This window comes from Euleptes europaea, chromosome 18 (assembly GCF_029931775.1).
Source record: "Euleptes europaea isolate rEulEur1 chromosome 18, rEulEur1.hap1, whole genome shotgun sequence".
NCBI lineage: Eukaryota > Metazoa > Chordata > Lepidosauria > Squamata > Sphaerodactylidae > Euleptes > Euleptes europaea.
This window is the reverse complement of record NC_079329.1, coordinates 3,835,276-3,849,410: the sequence shown is the minus strand read 5'-3', so window position 1 is coordinate 3,849,410 and position 14,135 is coordinate 3,835,276. Positions and strand designations below refer to the sequence as shown.

Here is a 14,135-nt window from a genome sequence, read left to right as displayed (position 1 = left end):
GTGCATTCCCCCGTCTTCTTCCGAACAGGCAGCATCTTCCTGTGTCACAAAGCTTCACACATAAGGTTGCTAACCTCCAGGTACTAGCTGTAAATCTCCTGCTATAACAACAGATCTCCAGCTGATAGAGATACGTTCCCCTGGAGAAAATGGCTGCTTTGGCCATTGGACTCTATGGCATTGAAGTCCCTCCCTACCCTCCTCAGGCTCCGCCCCAAATACATCCCACTGGTGGTGAAGAGGGACCTGGCATAGGATTGCCAGCTCCGGCTTGGGAAATACCTGGAGATTTGGGGAGCGGAGCCTGAGGAGGGTGGGATTTGGAGAGGGGAGGGACTTGAATGCCATAGAGTCCAATGGCCAAAGCGGCCATTTTCTCCAGGTGAACTGATCTCTATCAACTGGAAATCAGTTGTAATAGCAGGAGACCTCCAGCCACCACCTGGAGGTTGGCAACCCTAGCTGGAGATCAGTTGTAATAGCAGATCTCCTGCCACCACCTGGAGGTTGGCAACCCTACTTCAGTCACACAGTGAAGATTCTTTTGCTGTGTTGGATGATTTAATTACTTGAGTGGCTGACCTGATTGATGCCCTTAACAAAGGCCAGGACATTGAGGGCTGAGTCACCAGGGTGGATCAAAAGCATTCTGACCCAGGGGCACTTTCAAGGTCACAACAGGGTGGGTTAGAAGGGCTAGATTCAAGTCCTGTAGCACCAGAGAGACCAACAAGATATTCAGAGTATAATCCTTTTTTCTCTTCTCTAAAGTACATAAAAGCGCTTTTATTTTATCTAAATTTGATTCAGTTCTGTTCCAAATATCTAGCTATATAATTTTTTAAAAAAAACATTCAATTTAGCTCTTTTATTTTAGTTACATTTGATTAAGTTCTGTTCCGAATTTCTAGCTATATAATTAAAAAAAAAAACAACATTCAGTTTCCCCCAACACTCTGTGATTGGCCTATTATGTATTAAAAAATGTCAATTTTGACATCAATGTGTATTCTGTCAATTTGTTTGGACTCTCTGACTCTCTAAACCTACCCTGAACCAGTTAGGGGGAATTAAGTTCAGTGTTGGGGAAACCTTCTTCTCACTTCCACAGCCTGGCTAGCTTGGAAAAGTGATGCATTTGCCAGTTCAGGGAAGCAGAATGTGCCGTTTAGGAATCCTTACCTGAATAGTGTGAAAGCAAGCTCAGACTGCCTCTAATAGGCCACCAGCAACCATGAAATGACTGGATCATTTCCAAAACAAAGCTTAGAATTTATTGAGAGAAGAATAGGGGCACAGGAATTTAAAACCAACTCAAGAATTAGAACAGTGAATTGTTGTGTTCAGAAGGACATGCATATGAAGAGTGACATGAGAGGAAAGAAAGTAAAAGAGAGGGAAGTCTCTGGCTGAGTGAGAATTCTGCTCTGGGGCCATGAGGAGGAGTGGGAGAGAGGGATTTAAAGAAGGGAAAGTTTTTTAAGAGAAAAAGAATGAACAGAGGGTTTTATCCTCAGTTTGCTCAGTGTGTCCATTCCAATGATCCAGAGATTTGAGAGTAGGGGGCTTTAGGCAGAGCATGTGGAACTCCCTGCCCCAGGTTGTGGTGATGGCTGCCAACTTGAAAGACTTTAAGAGGGGAGTGGACATGTTCATGGAGGAGAGGGGTATCCATTGTATTCAAAATGGATACTAGTCATGATGCATACCTATTCCTCTCCAGGATCAGAGGAACATGCCTATTACATTAGGTGTTTTGGAACACAGGCAGGACAATGCTGCTGCAGTCCTCTTGCTTGCGGGCTTGCTAGAGGCACCTGGTTGGCCACTGTGTGAACAGACTGCTGGACTTGACGGGCCTTGGTCTGACCCAGCAGGGCTTTTCTTATGTTCTTAGCTTCCAAAGGTCCTGAGAAAGAATAAGAAGATAGAACAGAAGAGGGACATTTCTGTGCAGCAAGGAAATATCCTGGAGTCTCAAAGAAAGAAAAGAAAGCCAAGGGGACGAGGTGTGCACCACAGTTTGGCTGGCAGAGCAGGGATAGTTATAGGAGCCTGCACAAAAGAATATCAAAGACATTATTGTAAATTTAAGGCATTCCAGATGAGTTCAAGATGAGCCTCTATAGATTTGCTGGCTCTGATTGAGTTGGTGGGGGGGCTTCCCAGTAGGACAACAAAGGTGATTGCATCTAGGCGGGACAATATCCTGGGTGGACATGAAGGCTGGTGTGGTTGAGGCTTCACCCATGCCTGGGGCAAGTTGGCAGGAGACATTATGGAAAGCTGCTAAATTAATCAAGCCCACCTGGCAGTTTTGTGGTAATTAGATTTTGTACTCAGGAGGATTTCCATTTCCTGATGAAATTACACAGACAGTGACTCAGTCTCAATGGGCCCAAATGGGCCCATCAGCATATCCAAAGGAGAGTCATGACCTCATCTTCTCCAAAATGAGGCACTGCTAGCTCCTGAAATGGCTGCCAAGGCAAATTTAGCCAAGATGGAGTTGGGGCAGACAGTCCATGTCCAGGAAAGGGGTCCTATCAGAGCATTATCAGAGTGTCCCCCCATTAACATAGAGTCCAATGGAGTAAATGAGGACAAGGAGGCTGGTGTGAGCTTCACGGCTTGCTTTATTGGCCAAGAAGTCATAACCGGGTGATCCAAGACACAGACAATGAGCTCTGCAATCCTGTCACGCAGAGGGAAGGGCAATGCAAGAGGTTTTATAGACATTTGACATTCCAATCAACATTCAATTTTAGCTTGTCACTGCAACGTCATTAGGTTCTACAGCGCGGGTGGGAGCATTGCTACTTTACTGAACAGAACTCTATTGTTCCCTTGCACAGAGAAACAAAACTTAAAGGAGGAGTAGGTGGGAGTAAGGTTGTTCCCTTATGTGAGAGGAAAGATTCCAGCCTTTGGCATGTGTGTGTGTGCCTCCTTGCTTGACTCTAAAGAGAAGGGGGGGGGTTGGGGCCACTGACAAGCAGCTTCTGTGGGTATGCGTGTAGCTTGTGTGTCTGAATGAGGTTACTCAATCACAACAGAAAGGGGTCCTATCAGAGCATTGTCTTCTGCAGGTGCCAAGCTGCAAATGGGCAAAATCAACAACTGCCCATACACATGCCTTCTCCGTCGTGGCGGTGACCTTACGGAATGGCCTGCCTTGGCTTTCCACAAACTATGCCAAACTGAATTATTCAAGAGGGCTTTTCCACGTGAGCAACAGAGTCACACTGTACAAAATGATTCACATTGTGACTTGGGGAAAAAAATCATTGGGGACCGTGGTCTATACTACTGTGTATGCCTTGCTGAAGTTAGGATCCTAGTAATGGAATTTTGCATCATTTAATGTGTCATGTTAATGCTTATGCTTTGCTTCAGTTCTGTTTTTAGACTTCTAGTTTGTCCTAGCTGCTCCTATGTATGTTTCACTATTGCATCATTTACGAAACATCCCATCCTGTTGATTGTATTGACTCACTCTGCATAATCCGCCTGTAGTCCCAGTGAGAAAGGCGGACTATAAATAAAGTAAAAATCAAGCAAACATAGTTGGCAGGACTTAAAAACAACACAACAAAACAGCCACTTTTGATGCAATTAGCTGCTGTTTGTTTGGATGGTACATGGCTGGCCAGGAAACTGACAAAAGACAGGCCTCCATTTTATGTGGTATCATATTTACACCGTTGTGTAAACACATGAACACATGAAGCAGCCTTATACTGAATCGGACCCCCCTTGGTCCATCAAAGTCAGTATTGTCTACTCAGACCAGCAGTGGCTCTCCAGGGTCTCAGGCAGGGGTCTTTCGCATCACCTACTTGCCTAGTCCCTTCAACGGAAGATGCCGGGGATTGAACCTGGGAGCTTCTGTAAGCCAAGCAAATGCTCTACCGCTGAGCCACGGCCCTTCCCCTACTCAAGGGCCCCCTTCTGCCCCCAAAATTATTTAGCCCAGTGAATAAGAGCTGGCGCCTTTTTTTTTGCACTGAAAAGGGCATTGGGGGCTATTGGTGAGCCTGAATAGGAGCATAGTGGCATCTTACAAAATATACCCTGGCGTACGCTGTGGTGAGTCAGATGCACCTGTTGAACTGCTGCCTGTCACAGTCTTCAAAGGCTGCACAGCCTACTCCACCACCACCCCAAAAAAAACCCCGTGTGATTTGCATTCTGCTTTTGAGATGTAGACTTGGTAAGCTCTCCTTCCCTGGAAGTTTTAAAGCAGAGGCTAGATGGCCATCTATCAGCCATGCTGATTCTATGACCGTAGGCAGATCATGAGAGGGAGGGCATCTTGGCCATTTTCTGGGCATGGAGTAGGGGTCACTGGAGGGGGGGGGGGAAGATAGTTGTGAATTTCCTGCACTGTGCAGGGGGCTGGACTAGATGACCCTGGTGGGTCCCTTCCAGCTCTGTGATTCTAAGAGAAGGTGTTTCTATCTACTGGAAGATAGGGTGACTTATATTTCACATTCCGTAGCAAAATTTTGCTCTTATGTTTGCTGGAAACGGAAGGCATTTATGAAGAACAAAGACCTTCTGGTCAAAAATTATCAGATTTTCGAATGGACGAGATGCTGTAAGTGGGAGCTGTATAATTTTATCATGAGATGTATATTTTATGCTGGCCTTTGGCTGCAATAAATAAATGTAGAGAAGGTGTTTCAAAGCATGATAACGAACGAGCGACTCTGGCTCTGCATGATGGGTTTTCCATGCATTTCCACGGCTCTTGCCCCGCACACGAGGGATTCTCTAGACTGCAATTGGGAACCTCATAGACTGATAACTTTGGGCTGCGCCGCCATTGAAACTTACAGAACAAATCAGAAATGTAACTTCAAACCCTCCTGCAGACAGGGCGGAACAAGACGGGCCAATGGGAAAAGGGCAGCGGGAACGAGGACAGCCAATGGGACGGCAGCTCTCTGTATGATTGACACCGCCCTCTGTGACGTCACGCCCCGGGCCCTATTCCGTCCAATGAACGCACGCGCCGGCCGACTCTGGAAAAAAAAACCTCGTTTCCAGCCAATCGCCTCTCACGTCCTGATTGATTGAAGAGTTGCGTTTGGGGGAAAAGGGCGGGCCAAAGGTCAAGCCGCCCAACGGCATCCTTTCATCCCGCCCCTGCAGCGCGGCGGCCAATCACCTCCTCCAGTGCCATTGATTGAATCACGGGCCCCCCTATTTAGCTCCGTAATGCCTCCCTCCACCCCTGCCCAATCAGTCGGGAGCTCTGCCTGGCCTGCGACCTCCCTCCCTCCCTGCGGAACCTCCACGATGCTCGCGACCGCCCCGTCGACGGCTCTGGTCAGGCCGTCCCCTCCCCAGCCAACCGCCGCCGACGCTGCCTGTGAGCGACGGGCCGTCCCGGCCAATGGCTCGCGCTCGGCGGGCGCGCGGAAGAGAGCCGCCCAATGGCCTGCGCCGGAGCCGCCGCGGAACGCCGAGGGAGCCAATGGGGACGCCAGCCCGGAGGTAGCCAATCGGGGCGCGGGAGCGGGCGGGCAGTGCGGCAGGGCAGGCGGCGGCGGCGGCGGCGGGGTCGATGGCGTCTCTGCGGGGCTCCGGCGGCGTCGGGCGAGGGGCGATCGCGGCCTTGGGGGGCGACGGGGAGCCGGGGGGCGGCGGGCTGGGCGGGCTGGGCGCCGGCGGGGGGCCGCCCGCCTCCCAGTACGGGAACGGGCTGGGCGGCGGCGGCCCCGGCGGGGAGCAGGGCGGCGGGCTGCGCGACGAGGACGAGGACGAGGAGGAGGGCGAGCTGCTGGAGGCCGCGGGCGGGCCGGGGGGCGGCGGGGGGGGCGGCCGGGGGGCAGGCGGCGGCCCCAGGGGCGCCCTCTCCTCCTCCGCCGCCGCTGCCGCCGCCTCACACCCGCCCAGGGCCGGCCAGGCCGGGGCGGGGGTCGGGGCCGCCCACCATCACCCCCACCCCGAGGAGCTGGAGGAGGAGGCCGGCCTGGGAGAGAGCGACCCCGGGGACTCCGCCATAGAGGACCCCGTGAGTAGCCCAGGCCGGGGGGACGGACGGACGGGAAGGGCTCCAGACTGCGGGCGGGGGGAGGTAGGGGGTCGGGGTGCCAGCCTCCAGGTGGGGCCTGGAGGGCTCCCCGGTATTGCCGGTCGTCTCACACGTGAAGCTGCCTTATACCGAATCAAGCCCTTGGCCCATCGGAGTCAGTATTCTCTACTCAGACTGGCAGCACCTCTCCAGGGTCTCAGGCAGGGGTCTCGCACATCACCCACTCACCCGGTCCCTTTGACTGGAGATGCCGGGGACTGAACCTGGGACCTTCTGCGTGCCAAGCAGAGGCTCAACCACTGAGCCATGGCCTATCTCCGTGAAGCTGCCTTCTACTGAATCAGACCCTTGTTCTGTACTGAGACAGGCAGCGGCTCTCCGGCAGAGAGGTCTTTCCCATCACCTCCTTGCCTGGTCCCTTTTAACTGGAGATGCTGCCGGGAATTGAACTTGGGACCTTCTGCATGCCAAGCAGATGCTCTACCACTGAGCCGCGGCACTTTCCCGTGGCTGTCCATGGTCTCAGGCAGGGGTCTTTAACATCACCTACTTGCCTAGTCCCTTTAGCTGGAGATGCCGGGGATTGAACCTGGGACCTTCTGCATGCAAAGCAGAGGCTCTACCACTGAGCCACAGCTCTTCCCCAAGGCCATTATCTGTTGGTGGGGGGAGAGATCGTTCTAACTCTTGAGCAGAGGGTGTATAAAGACACATGTGGGGGTCAGTGAGACTTGTAGCACTTTGTATATACTGAAGCAGATAGAGAGAAAGCATTTTTTTAACCTGCACTCTATATTTCCACTTTGGTCAGGAGCTGGAAGCCATTAAAGCTCGTGTGCGAGAGATGGAGGAGGAAGCGGAAAAGCTGAAAGAACTGCAGAATGAAGTGGAGAAGCAAATGAACATGAGCCCTCCGCCGGGCAATGGTGAGCATCCTTTTTTTCCTCTCCCAAATTCTCTTCCTCTAGATTCGTGTTTTGCCCATCTGTGTAGGTAGCAAGGTATTTAGTTCAAGATGCAGTTCTCTTTGTGTATGTGGGGAGGGGGAGGCATCCTCTGGCATTTTGCGTTCTCTGGCCTTTGAACTCTGTATTGTAGCATCCAAACTTGTGCCCTTAGGGAGGGGTAGTTATGTGATCGCTAGCTTTCATACCTTGTGCCACAGGGGAGTGGCTACCAAAGATTTAGCAGTTCTGTGAGTTTCTGGATTCGTGGCTGTTTGCAGTTCTTCTCTGAAGTGCTAAAACCTTTTAACCTTTGAAATAATGTGCTAGATGCTTGGAGTTCATAGTGCCTGATAAGTGTGCATGCACAAAGCCAGTGGAAGGGTATATGGAGAGATATGGCTCCTTTCTTTGGAGAAGAGGGACCTGCGTGGAATGGCACATTGGTGTTGAAAGCTGTTGGGGACAGTTAGAAGTTTGACCCAGGCTTTACCTGATATTGGGGGGGGAGGGGGAGAGCTTTAGATAGGTCTGAAAGAAGTCTGATCAGTTGATCCGGTCAAACCTTTTTAGAAGCACTTCCTTTGTTAAAGCTAGATGTTTTTAACGGGTGTGTTTTATGCTAATTACAGGCAGCAGTTGTGAAACAATTAACTTTAAATGGGCTGAATGCTAGAATAGTTGTTTTTGGAATTATCATAAATCAATCACGATGATGGGGTTAGGATGTTATCTTTATTTCTGTTTCAGGCTTAGAGTTGTTGTGTTTGGACCTAATAGCATCTTTGGCATTTACCATTTAACACCAGTGCTAGCCAGTAACTATAACATGAAATTGGAAATAAAAGAAATAAAATAAAAATAAAAGAAAGCCTAAATGGGGTACTTTGAGACCCTTGCAATAACACACTGATAACTGTTTCTGTTCCTCTTTGGAGACGCTCAAAGTTACATCGGGGCCAGAAGCAGTTTGATTTTGACCATGGTCACATCAGTTGACAATATTGCTGCCATTTTATCTGAATGTCAACTCTAGTCTACTGTACTTTAGAAACCAGTGACCAGCATTAAAATGATCAACAAACTGTAGCATTCCAGAATTATAATAAAAGGTTTAGGCTCAGCATAGAACTCTTAACATGGGGCAGCCATCTAAGGCAATTAGGATAACAGATGGCAGTTAAATCAGTTTTCTTAAACTTTCTGTCTCCAAGAGACCTGTTTACTGAGGAATACTTATAGAATCACAGAGTTGGAAGGGACCACCAGGGTCATCTAGTCCAACCCCCTGCACAATGCAGGAAATTAACAACTACCCCCCACATCTCCAGTGCCCCCAACCCTCCCCCCGCCATGCAGGATCCCACAACCAAAGCACTCCCAACTCCTGCAATATACTACAGGAGTATATTTATGTGTGCACACATTCATTTCCTGCAGGGAATACGGTCTCATAGTTTCAGTGGGGCAACTCTGTGACCTGTACATCCCAAAGCTTCTCTGTAAATTGCAGGGGAGGTTGAGTAATGGAAGTTAGATGGCAACAGCTGCTTTTCTTAGTGAGATAAGGTGCCATGAGGGGGGCACCTGCCATTCCCAGTACATAGCTTGAAAGCCCTTAGCTTAATTAAGCGGATGTCCCGCTTGGTTGGGAATGCTCCGTCTCCCCCACCGTCCCTGGAATTTCTGGAGTGGGAAAGCCCATGGGAGGGACCTCAGTGGCAGAGCAAGTTGGTGTTGGATCTGGACATGAACATGCAAAATACCGAGCTCATCCTTTTGGCACCCGTGCTGGAGGGCAGGCTGATAACATCCCTCTTCCCTGAGCACCTTCAGAAACCCATATAGTACCCTTGCCAGTTCTCTAGACTTGAATCAAGGGCCATTTATGCATGGGAGGTTTTGCCTTGGATTTGCTTCTCTCTAGACGTACATTTTCCCCATCCAAATTCTCAAAACACAAAAATAAACCCCCATGCAGAGTTCTGAGAATTCGGATGGAGAAAATGTGCATCCAGAGAGTGGCAAATCCAAGGCAAAACCTCTCGTGCATAAATGGCCAAGGTATCCTAACAGTGGCAAAAATCCTCCATGATAATATGGGGACGTGGCTGGTCTCTTCTGGGTGGAGATTCTCAGATGAATGCTTCTTCCTGGACATCAGGAAGAATTCTTTCCTTGGGCTTTTTTATTGTGGCTGATGCAGCTGCTTTTCTCCACAGCCGGCCCGGTCATCATGTCTTTAGAAGAAAAGCTGGAAGCGGACGCCAGGTCCATATACGTAGGCAACGTGAGTGTTCTCTCTGCCTTTGGGCTTGCTTGGGATGGCAAAGGAGGCCTTAATGTCTTTCCTCACCTCGCCTGCCTTTCATTCCAGGTGGATTATGGAGCGACAGCAGAAGAGCTAGAAGCCCACTTCCACGGCTGCGGCTCAGTCAATCGCGTGACGATCCTCTGTGACAAGTACACCGGTCACCCCAAAGGGTGAGTGACTCAAGAGGGGAAGGAGAAGGGAAGCAAATTTTTCAGGAATTTTGAAGCCCCCCCTCCCTTGGGAGGTTATGTAATATTGACATACCTGTCCCAAATTTGTGTGATGGTTTTAACATGACATCTGTTAATTTTAACTGCATATAAAATTGTACTAAACTAAATATGGATGACTCTGAATGTAAGACGTTTCCTCCTAAAAAGTGACATGGAAAAGGTTTTTTGATTACTGTACATAACTGTAAAAAAGGTAAAGGTCCCCTGTGCAAGCACCGGGTCATTCCTGACCCATGGGGTGACATCACATCCCGATGTTTCCAAGGCAGACTTTTGTTTACGGGGTGGTTTGCCAGTGCCTTCCCCAGTCATCTTCCCTTTACACCCAAGCAAGCTGGGTACTCATTTTCCCAACCTCGGAAGGATGGAAGGCTGAGTCAACCTTGAGCCGGCTACCTGAAACCAACTTCCGTTGGGATCGAACTGTAATGTGTGTTTTTAAGATGGCCTCCTTTATTCTTGATGGCATATGTGGGGGGAAAACTAGTCTTCCTTTCAGATAAATAAGGTATTTGGCATATTTATGGAGTTTAAAAGTATAGGTGTCAGTTTCTGCAATAAAAATTGCAAGCATAACCAAGCTTTCGACTGCTGCGTTCTCTGCTGACTTACCCCATGTATTTTTTAATTTTTGTGGGCTTGGAGGTAGTAGTAATCAACAGTGTATTTGGACTGAGAGTCGCAAAATAGCTACCAGCTTTTTGGATTACCAATTGTGTATGTCCATAGTGGAGTTATCTATTGTTGTAGATTGTCCCACGTAGAAGATCTCCATGCTACATATTTTAACTGAATAAAAAGTGTCTAACCCCGTGTTAAATGAACAAAAAACGTTGATATTGCATAGAGTATATTTCCAGTGTCTCTTGTGGTACGACTGTTCCTACAAGAACAAAATTTGATAGATGTTAAACCAAATATTTTTACTAAAATGTCCAGACCTTGAAAACAACTTTGACATGAGGCAGAATGTTTCATTTGCACAAATCCAACCTTCCCCTTCCGCATGCTGAAATATGCATAGCGATGTGGAGAGCCAGTGTGGTGTAGTGGTTAAGAGCAATGGTTTGGAGCAGTGGATTCTGACCTGGAGAATTGGGTTTGATTCCCCCACATGAGCGGCAGAGACTAATCTGGTGAACTGGATTTGTTTCCCCACTCCTACACAAGAAGCCAGCTGGGTGACCTAGGGCTAGTCACAGCTCTGTTAGAGCTCTCTCAGCCCTGCTTACCTCACTGGGTGTCTGTTGTGGGGAGGGAAAGGTGATTGTAAGCCGGTTTGAGTCTCCCTTAAGTGGTAGAGAAAGTCGGCATATAAAAACCAACTTTTCTTCTTACGAACCTATGATTTTTGTTGTTTCAACTGACAAAAAAGGAAGCAAGTTCACCTAAAAGGTGTTTCCAAGGCATTTCACTTATGCCATGAGAATATTTCACAGGATTTCTTTAGGTGCTCTCCTAGATCTCCACTGGAAGAATTGAAAGAAGTTATGTGTGTGTGGGGGGGATGACATCACTGCCCCACAGTATTTTATTTTCTTCCAAGACATTCATGGCCCCAGGGTGGGGAGGGGTTAACACTGCATTTTTTCCATGTTTTTTATAAATATTTTTTATTTTCCAAAACAAAGAAAAATACATTCAATTATATTCACACTGGTTTTACTCCTTCGGGGAGTTAATTTCACTTTACATCATATACATCTTATAGGTTGCTTAACTTGTTCATATACTATAACAGTTTTAAACTATTCTACCTTACATCGTGTCCATCTTATAATTTGCTTAGCATGTTCATATACTATAACAGTTTTTAACTATTCACTATATATGTTATCTCTATGTCAACTATGCTTATAGAATATTGTTATCTACCTTTCCATTTAACATAATCAAAGTAACATTCCCATTTTTTCCATGTTGATAGCTATGTCATTACTGTTCTGTCCCAATCAGGTTTGCTTACATTGAGTTTTCGGACAAGGAGTCAGTGCGGACTTCTTTGGCGCTAGATGAGTCCCTCTTCCGGGGAAGACAGATCAAGGTACGTAGGCTGGCCCCCCTCCCAGCTCTTAGCCCCTTATCCAGACCCTGAGAGGGGTTTTATGGTTGAGGAGTTAGTGCTGGGAGTCTCTCCCATCTCTTGCAAACTGTTCAATTTCTTAGTGGTTTTCAGGGGCAGCCCCTTGTAAATTTCATGGTTTCCTGGGGGAATTCTCGACTGCTATTCTCAAAAGCTTTGAGTGCGTAATGTGACTTTAGCTCCTGTTGTTGTTTTTGCAGGTGATACCCAAACGGACCAACCGCCCCGGAATCAGCACCACAGACCGGGGCTTCCCCCGGACCCGGTACCGAGGGAGGGGATCCGGCTACAGTAGCTCCCGGGCCCGCTTCTACAGTGGCTTCAGCAGCAGGCCGCCCCGAGGGCGCGCGTACAGGTCTGTCAGAGCCAAGGCAGTGGGGTGGAGGGTGGCAGCGGGTCGGGCCCAGAGTGGGTGGGGCTCAGGCCGGGGGAGGGAACCTAGGAGGGACCTGTGGCATGGAGTGAGGGGTGACTTTGGGGGTCAAGCAGGGGGTTCTGGGAGCCAGGCCTCATGGGTTCTCCAGCAAGAAAACCCCATGATGTAGTGGTTAAGAGCAATGGAATCTAATCTGGTGAACTGGGTTCAATTCCCCGCTCCTCCCCCTGAGCCGATGGACTCTTAATCTGGAGCACCAGGTTGGTTTCCCCACTCCTCCATGTGAAGCCAGCTGGGAGACCTTGGGCCAGTCACATTTCTCTCAGAACTTTCTCAGCCCCACCTACCTCACAAGGTGTCTGTTGTGGGGAGGGGAAGGCAGTTGTAAGCCGGTTTGATTCTCCTTAACAGGTAGAGGAAATTGGCATATAAAATTCAACTCTTCTTGTTCTGTTTGACTCGGAAGAGAAGGAAGTAGGCTGGGCCGCAGGGCTGTTTCCAGTTATTCTGGCAATACAGTACCATTTGTTAAGAGCTGCAATGATATTGGGGGTGGGTGGGACTGTCCCACCGATACACTCATTTCTGTTTATATGATATTCCGAGTTGCTCTCGGTTTTAGAATCTTGAGGCAAAAGGTTGCAAACTGTTCAGTTTGATCAATTTGATCTTTTATCGCCAGAACTCCACCCCAAAGCCTTCTTAAAGGCCTCCTTGAAATCAGATTTGAAAGATAAGGTTTGAAACTCTGGACATCCACAAAATGTTGAAATTCCACTTCAAAACACCACCAGGTTTTTAAATTTAATTTTATGCCCAGTTTTGTTTCAGCTATAAAAAGGTGTGTGGGTGTGTGTGTACAGACATAGTGGCGGAGGGATATCGGTAGGCATGCCCATACCCCAAATTTGTTGTGCTCCGTCCTGCTGCTCTTAAGAGGCTCTTTTCCTGCTTAGGGGATGACTTTTATTCGCTGGCTCCTTCGATGGCTTTCCATTAACACCTTTTCTTCTTCTCTTCACAGGGGCCGGGCCAGATCGACCTCATGGTATTCCCCTTACTAAAAACAAAAAACAAAAAAAATGGTTGTTTTAGGAAGGAGGAAAAAAAAAAGAAAAAAAAATGAAGATTGTTACCATGATGGAAAAAAAATACTGTGGGGGGGAGGAGAAAGTGCAAATGCTGTGCAGCGAAAGGGGGCCGCTTTCCCGGGGCGGGGAGACCTAAGGGGGGGAGAGGGCATCCTGTTAATTGGCTTTCGCCTACTAGTCCTGGTGGACCACGCTGCCAGGCCCCGCCGTCCCTCCGCCTCCTCCTTTTCCGCCTGCAGTGATTGTCAAACGTTAAGGGAACCACTTTTCCTTTCTGTTGTGGCCTGGCATTTCGGGGGGGGGCAGTTAATGAGGAGGGCTGCCCATCCCCCCCCCAAAAAAACACAATCTCTTTTTGTTGGAGCTGTTGTGGTTCTGTATTTTACTTTTGTCCCCGCCCCGCCCCCCTGTACTGGTTTCTTGTGTGTGTGTGTGTGTGTTTGTGTTTCCCAGCTCCTGGTTGTTTTTATGCCAGTTGTGAGGGTGGGGGGGGTGCCTCCCACCGTAATGTGGCTGCCCCTCACCCCCCCTGCGAGAGTTCACCACCATTAACGCTTTAGTTGCCGGTCTCGGCGCGGCAAACTCAGCCTGTCATTCTCGGGTGTGTGTGAGAAACACGGCGTCCATTGTTACCTCCTTCCCTATGTAGCCCCTTGTCTGTACCATTGAGCTCTGGTTTCACACCCTAACCCTTTATTCTAAAACGAGGGGTGTTTCCTGCACAAAAAAGGTAATTCCACTGAACTGCAGGATCTTCTGTCCCTCCTTCCTTTCACTTATTTTCTCTACCACCACCGCCGGTCTCCCCCCCTTGCTGCTTCCCTGTCGTGTTTCCTTCCACCCTCCCCTGGGGTATGTTATATGCCTTGTTTGAGTGTCTTTATCTTTACAGGTTCCTTTATTTTTTAGCCTGAAGAAATACCACCGAAACCTGAAGCTCTAGAGACCAGGGGCAGGGAGAAGACTCCCTTGGGGGGGGGGGGGTTGGGGGGGTGCGGGGAAGGACCCAAGAGCCAGATTTCTTTTAGGAGAGAGTGACTTTGAAAAATGA

General features: G+C 48.8%; 1 protein-coding gene across 1 annotated transcript; it reads left to right on the top strand.

Annotated features, from left to right (window-relative positions):
* The first annotated feature begins 5,572 nt into the window (after window positions 1-5,572).
* PABPN1 (poly(A) binding protein nuclear 1) lies at window positions 5,573-13,189 on the top strand. Its single transcript, XM_056863276.1, has 7 exons — window positions 5,573-6,022; window positions 6,855-6,969; window positions 9,210-9,277; window positions 9,365-9,471; window positions 11,491-11,578; window positions 11,818-11,972; window positions 13,018-13,189. The coding sequence occupies exons 1-7, from the start codon at window positions 5,573-5,575 to the stop codon at window positions 13,055-13,057; spliced, it is 1,023 nt and encodes a 340-aa protein (XP_056719254.1). The 3' UTR covers window positions 13,058-13,189.
* The last annotated feature ends 946 nt before the right edge of the window (window positions 13,190-14,135 follow it).